At 31.9% G+C, this 7,621-nt stretch overlaps 2 protein-coding genes across 2 annotated transcripts; one reads left to right on the forward strand and one right to left on the reverse strand.

Moving 5' to 3' along the window:
* Nucleotides 1-1,379: 1,379 nt before the first annotated feature.
* Nucleotides 1,380-2,875, forward strand: LOAG_10934 (hypothetical protein; the record flags this gene model as incomplete). Its single annotated transcript, XM_003146457.1, has 2 exons — nt 1,380-1,485; nt 2,634-2,875. 2 exons carry the CDS (start codon nt 1,380-1,382, stop codon nt 2,873-2,875), a joined length of 348 nt encoding a protein of 115 aa, XP_003146505.1.
* Nucleotides 2,876-4,813: 1,938 nt separating this feature from the next.
* On the reverse strand, nt 4,814-5,982 carry LOAG_10935 (hypothetical protein; the record flags this gene model as incomplete). Its single annotated transcript, XM_003146458.1, has 5 exons — nt 4,814-5,026; nt 5,073-5,137; nt 5,546-5,604; nt 5,745-5,792; nt 5,825-5,982. The coding sequence occupies 5 exons, from the start codon at nt 5,980-5,982 to the stop codon at nt 4,814-4,816; spliced, it is 543 nt and encodes a 180-aa protein (XP_003146506.1).
* Nucleotides 5,983-7,621: the final 1,639 nt, after the last annotated feature.

The following is a 7,621-nucleotide window of genomic DNA, read 5'->3' on the forward strand; positions in this document are numbered from 1 at the left end:
CTCTCTCTCTCTCTCTCTCTCTCTCGGTTTACCGCAACTTACCATCCAATGAATGCAAACACTTTAGCTGAAATTTGGTACTTCGTTCACTAAAACTAGTTAGCCGTTTGTTGTCGCTATTATTCCACAGCGAACCAAAAATTTGTTCAGCACCTGACTATAACTTCAAGTACAAAAACGAAAAAAGTTAACTTCTTGTGGAAATCTTTTTTGTTGATGATGAAAAGACAACTAGAAATAAATGAACAAGCAGAAAATTATGCTCTCATATCGAATGTTTATATCAAGCAAAAACTAAAAGATTAAATAAGCAAAAAATTGAATTTTCACATGAGCTCTGTTTACAGCCGAAATGATCTTTCAATAGCCCATCTAGAACCACCTTCGACAAGCTAAAATCACAACATTTAATAAACGAATTCCCAAGGTTACTATGAGATAAACGTCTAAAAAATGATGCCCCATCAGTGAAGCTGGATTTAAATCAAAGTGGATGGATTTCAAAAGCAAGTAGCTCCACAAACCCATAAGTACCAAGTTAGCGTCCCAACAGTTTAATAAAACAAAAAGCTTCCTGACTGATAAGAAAGCGGATAAGGAACCTGTTCAACAGTATTTTGAAATGAAAATTTTTAAAAAGAAAACTGCAATGAGTAATGAGAGCAGTTTTTCAAAAAACATTACAAGATGAATAATCCCGTATTCTCTATGTGTGTACACCTAAGAATGGGTATAAAAAACATGATTAGAAAAGAATATAAAAACAAAATTAAAACTCAAGTGTTGCAATTACGGTCACTGAAACTATTGCAGTAGCAGAGGAGGAGAGAGTCATCAGGAGAATAAAATTTCCATTTAATTAAAAAATGATTTTTTCTCTGCTTTCATCTTTATTTCATCTCTCTCCTACCTCTTTTCTTCATTCTCATTCTTCACAACCCTCACATCATTCCATGGTTCAGCAATAACAAACCTAACGAAAAATCATAATTCTTCTCTCCACAGCACAACTAAACACACAAATAAGACAATAAAAAGTACAAAATTTTGTCATTTAAAAATGAATTCTTCCGGTGAAATTGAACTGGTATTATTTTAAAAAATGAATAAGGGATCGTTTTTCTTCTCTTTCTATTCAAAGGAATTCATGGATCTGAGAAAACAGGAAATTTAATCACAATAAATATGTACACGTATACTTACTCTCATTCGGTACAATTCAGAACAGTTCTGTCTAAACCATGCATTCTTGTCTTGCAAGGAATAAGGATATGAATAACCCTTTCTTGCGCTAATTAAGCCATTTCCGTAAAAAAGGAACTGTAAAGTCATGCCCGGAACAAGAGAAAAACTCGGACATAAAACATAGACATTAAACAATGGACAGAGGAAAGAGCGCATTCAAGGAAATGGGGACCATTGATGATATCGTTATCTCTTCAAATTTTAAGAGAAAGCTGGATAAAAAAGAAAGGAAACTACGTGGTTGACCTTGCAATTCTTCACAATTCTCCGAAATGCCGGACAAACTGTGTAATGTTTGTTACATAACGTATCGTTTCATTTTGCTTTACATATGATTACACTCAAAAACAAGTCTCTCCTTCGCCATCTGTTTATCGGTTATAATAAGAGTCATCCCCAGGAAGGGTTAGCGCAATAGCTAAACGGTACAGTTAAACAGCAGAAAATTTTCTTAAGGAAATTGTGAAAATTCTATGCATTTTCCGTTATAAACCAAACAGACTATTCTGTGCAAATAACATGGTAATTCCCCTTCAAAAACAAATATAAACTGTTAACCGACCCATCAGTCAAATATTTAACTACTGAATGATCAAACGTTTGCCTTCCACTTTATCATCCATCTGTTATAACCGTTTTAAATACACTTTATGTTGTCATCTTTATCCATAATTCCTCTTTGTTATGTTTAGCGTGTTTTACAACGTAAGCTCAATTGCTTCCGGTTAATGATGACGAAATAAGTGAACTAGAAAGTTTCGTGAAATTTTCCTATGGTAAAACAGAGATCTTCCGCTGTTAAAACTTTTGGAAAAATGTTAAACTTTGAAAGTAACATTGACTTTGATTTGATGTCAGAAAAACTGTACAGCATGCAAGCATCTCTTCGCCGTACTTAACATATTTTATTTCCACATTCCACATTTGGCATAGTTTACTATTTTTCCATCCTTTATTTACAAAATTACGCTTCTTACCCCGGTTAGCTAAAAATAAAAGTTTCAATAATTTCTTTTCCAAAACAATAAATTGATAGTCCACAATACTTATATACAAATATAGTTTGTCGTATGGAAACATAAAGTAGTGAGTGAAAGTAAAACAACCGTTCTATTCAGCCCCGAAGACTGCTTCCCGGATCACATTTTAAACAAACAAAAATTGACAGATTTGTGTATTAATTGCTTGGAAATGAACCTGCATATATTTCCATCCGGAAGAATTTATATAATTTGGAACATTTATAAAATTATCCCTCGAGCTTCATAGCTGACTTTCAAGCATTCATTTCGGCAAACATAATTAACGGAATCTTACACTCATTTTGTGGGAGTCAAAAATAATGCAGAAATGTAGAAAATCTAAATAAAAAACTGTAATTAATTAAGTGAAAGATAACAGAGGTATTGACCGTTTACTGAGAAATGACCGTTTATTTCACTCTCCACTGAAGCATAACCATTGCGAACCAGTTGAGAATGGGTTAAAAAGCGAGGCCACGGAATTAACAGTAGAAACTTCGTCCCATTTTACACCTTATGCGTTATTCATGCAATATAGATCTAATCATCAAAAATTTGCCGATAAAAGTGGAATAAAAGTGGATAAGAAAAGAGAACTGAAGAATTAAACCAAAACTATAAGAAACAATGAAGTGAATATAGTTTATAATATAAGGTGAGCAGAAAGTGCAGAGGGGTTAAATAGAGAATCTTGTTTTACAAACTCATTGATCAGGCAAGTGACACAAACAACTTTCGCGGATTTATCATCTATTGTTTAAAAAGACTTTCCAATTCCATCATAACAACGGCAACAACTTTTAAAGACGGAAATGAAAATAGTTTTTACAGAAATTATTTAAAAACCTTAATAACAGTTCAGAAGTAACGATGAACAATTATCATAATAGATATAACACTGTTAAAACTAAAAATTTCAATCATGATAATTCACCTATTAGAAACATTTTAAATAGTTCGAAGTTCGACATTACTTTAATTAGCAAATACGAAGAATAATTGCTTAGTTTGATTAATATGTTTCGCGAAAATTGCAGGAATGCAAAGAACGATACTTACCTTTATTCTATCATGAAGGATTTCAATTTCTCAATTCTCACATTTTGAAAAAAAGAAAGATAAAACTATAACTGAATAATAAGAACGAACAGTCTTCTACTACTCTCTTATGTAAATGAATAAAAGTAATGATGGATTTTCGATTAACATGATTTTATATATCATTTCGACGGGGGATATTTTTTGTTTTTTACCCAAATCAAAAAGTTTCTTAAGGATGCAACAACTGCAGTTAGGCCACTACTTCATTTTTGAAAATACCATTAATAAAATATATCGAATTTATGAGGACAAGATAGTTTACAATAAAAAGATCATATTAAAAATTCAAAGTCATTTGGAAGATTTAAAATATTAATTCATAAAGACTGTGCACAGTTGAAAAAAACTTTAAAGATGATGACGCCACCAGTGCTAACATTTATTTCTGACTTAACTTTGTCACTCATGAAATCACTCAGTTGATTTATCAATAAATCATTTGCTGTTCGACAATCAGTCAGGCAATAAGCTGGCTCCTCTCACGAAAAATTATCGTTAACTTCCCATTCCGTATCAGTCAATTATAAAGAATCTAAAACAGCAAATAACTCGTTTCCGATCAGGAAGTTCTATACTTAATATCAAGAATTCCGGAAAGCAATTTGCGAAAATTTTGTAGATTGCTCCTCTACACCTTCTCTAAAGCCTCTTTAAAGTCATGGATCTCTAAATGCGTTTCTTACACTACTTCAATTTAACCAATTCATTCGACTAATTCTTCCACCTAGGTATGAATTTCTTACAAATTATTAATTTCTTTCGACTTTTACAATAAATGAAAAATCATGGAGTATAAATTAGCCGAGAAAATATATTTCCGGATTAAAAAAAAGAAGGTTTAATATAATTCAAGGAAATGCATATGCATAATATACAGGAAAAAAAAACTAATTTTTTCTTAAAAAAACGATTTTTTTTATTAGGACAAATGTATTTTGTAGTAGAATGTTTCCGAAAACGTAAACAGACTGAATGACGCTAAGTATCACGCTGGACAGTGCACTGGCTGAAGATTGAATCATACATTTTCGGATGTTCCTTTTAACTCAATTTGTGTTACTCATGCATCTTCAGTTTTTTTCTGCCAGTTGGTGTTCAGCTTACAGAATCCGTAATAAGCGGTAGGATATAGAGATATGGCAATATTCTTAATTAACTGCTAGTTCAGCTTCTCTATAATTTTTCCCTACTTACTGCTAAAAACTTAATTAGATCTAGTACTAATAAATTGAGGATGTAAAAAATTCAGGTATAAATTAATTAAGACCAAGTGTATTCATATTTCATTATTTACGATTTAAAAAACTCAGCATCAAAAATTAAAGTTACATCTTCAGCAGTCAATAGCCAGAAACGAAACATCTACCTTGCATAAATTAAAACTTATTCAAGTCCTAAGTCGCGCCACTTTCTGCAAGGATGAAAAAGCAGGAAGGAAAGAGGTATCATACTTGATCCACTGCAATATATAGAAACCAATCATCGTGTAAAACATTTGTAGGGAAGAAAGACAAACCAGATGCAGTAATGCCGTCGTAGTTATTGTTTTGGGCTCTTCTGTTGATGGAATGCATCGACGGCCTACTAAGCTTACTGCCATTTTTAAATTCTTCAGCAGCAAAACACTGACTTTCCACATCTATATCCTCTTTCTTGATCTAAACAGTGTGTGAAAGAATAGATAAAAACAAAGAGATGTGAAACTAGCATCAATTTGCATTTTACAAGGAATCTTTCAGCCATATACGATTGTGCAGAAATAATTAGTCCTGAAAAATAGTCTTCGAAATAAGAATACAGTCTCAGTTCTAAAGAAATTCGAAAAATGCAGAATGAAAATACAATTCAGGCTTTCCCTTTCCAGAAGAGCGAATGTGACCAAACATCAAGACATCAGTTATATTCTTTGCAAAATGATAGTTTGAGTGCTATGTCGTTTTAATTTTACAACTTATATCTTAAGACTTCGGATTCAAAATATCCGTAGGGGCTGACAGGGTAATCACCAGAACAGCCATAAACAAAATTGAAACTGATATACGTTAGATCGTACGGAACAAAGAAATTACGCTTTTTGCTTTTTATTTGGGAGAATTTTGAAACAGTGAAAATGCGGCAAATTTTGGAGAAATCACTATTCTTTCCCATGTCAACAGTGTTGAAAGAAAACAGCTTACTTGAGCAATTATACTGTCCACTGAATTTACCATCAACGACTAGCAGATTTTGAACAGTACTGCAAAAATCCAGATAAGTAAAACAGTGCAAAGCGTTTCGAATTTTGCTGCTTTTCACTTTTGACACATTTGTTCCCGATATTTTTTGAAAATTAAAGCATTATTTAGCCTGAAAAATCTGGGAAAATTTTCACTTTACTTTAGTGTTTTCGACATCACCAAGTTATCAGATACTGCTATGATTATCCTGAAAATAATTAGACATAGTCTGACTTGAACTTCGTTAATCTAGATCCCAGATCCATATCGTACGGTTCAGGTTCACAATGACTTGTTTTAAGTAAATCTAAAAGTCCAACATTCAGTAGTTTCTCTTCAGCTTTGCAGTATTTCGATATTATCTGGCTGCATACATAATTACATGACCACACATTCATTGTTAAATTTATGTGGAAAAGATTCCAGTTTCTCTTTATTAACTATTACTTACTGAAAGCTAAACGTTTAAAGTAACAAAATTTTAGAATTTTTAGAATAAAATGAAGTGGTTCTAGGATTTAACATATAGGATTATATATATATATATATATATAATGTTTAATATAGGATTTAATATACCGCATTTTTCCTTCTCTTCAGCAATGAAATAATATCGAAGTTTGATGACAGAAGTAGATTTTTAAGTACAGCAACCAGTATCGACAATTGCTGTCCGATCGATCTTCGTTCAGTACAGACCAATAAACTTCGTCGTCAATGTTTTGTTCCTGCTCCCTGCAAACATATCTCTTTTCGTTGAAATCAAAGAAATCAAATTTCCTGTGACTTCGATGAACTTCCCGAGAGTTTGAGATAAAATAAGGTTCAAGGAATACAATAACCAACAGAAAGACTTGACAGGTACTTTATTTTCTTGCAATATGACCAAAAATAAGCCATTCGAACATGCTGAAAGATTATCTATGTAATCTTTTAGCATTTTCGAAGTTTTTTCAACAATGGGTTATTTTACATGAATTTTTTTTTACATGAATAATTTGCTTGCGTATCCGTAAAACCGCAAGTAACGCAAGTTCACAAAAAACGAGAAATCCAAAAAAAATGAAGTGAGCTGTACTATCAAACAAGCAAAAATCATAACTTGAACCTTATAATATATTTCAACTACTGGAAATATGTGCATAAAATGTTTAGAACAATGAGAAATCAAAAAAATCCAATCGCAATATCTTTCTAGAAGTTAAAATTTTATAGTTACATGACTTGTCACTGCACGACCAGGCCCACACAATCAAACTGCTAATAAATTCGAGGTAATCTGAAGTACGGAGCCTTAAATTTTACAGAAGGAGAAAAAACATCGATCTTCATATACAATCCATATAAATAGTCCATATAAATTACTAAAACTTCCCTTTTTTATTTAACATCTTCAGAAAAAGATAAACAGAAATGATGAAAAATATAATACCATAACAATAACTTGTACCGTAATTTCAACAGTGCCCTATCATTAATATACATCGTAAAAGTCGAACGTTGGTGTGCAGGTAAAGGAATATATAACAGAGAACTAGCACGGCCACAGAGCATAGATGAGGTCTAAACAAAATCAGCAGGATTACATTTTGATGCAAATCATGAAACAACATGCCATATGTTCTATATATGTCTTGTGCCTTCGTGAAGTTTCGGTCTAACCAATGGGATCTCTCAAACTAGCATTTTAGGAATAAAACTAAAAGCGAAGTAACATCATTAAGCCAGTCAGGTACAAAACAAATATTTTCGAAACTTAAAACTTACTTTTACTCATTATTTGCGTCAGTTCAACCATTTATCGCTAATTTATAATAATTTTAGGTCGTCCTAAGCTAGGTCACTTTTTCATCTAGTTGCCTATCCAAATTTCCTTATTCCGGCTAAGAATGGCGCTTACTAGAAGTGAAAAACAGCTGTTTTTGATATGGACAATAACTTTTGAGTGAAAATCCGGTGAAACTACTTATATATATATATATATATATATATATATATATATATATATATATATATATATATATATATATATATATA

The sequence above is a fragment of the Loa loa genome (assembly GCF_000183805.2).
Source record: "Loa loa unplaced genomic scaffold supercont3.46, whole genome shotgun sequence".
Taxonomy (NCBI): Eukaryota; Metazoa; Nematoda; class Chromadorea; order Rhabditida; family Onchocercidae; genus Loa; species Loa loa.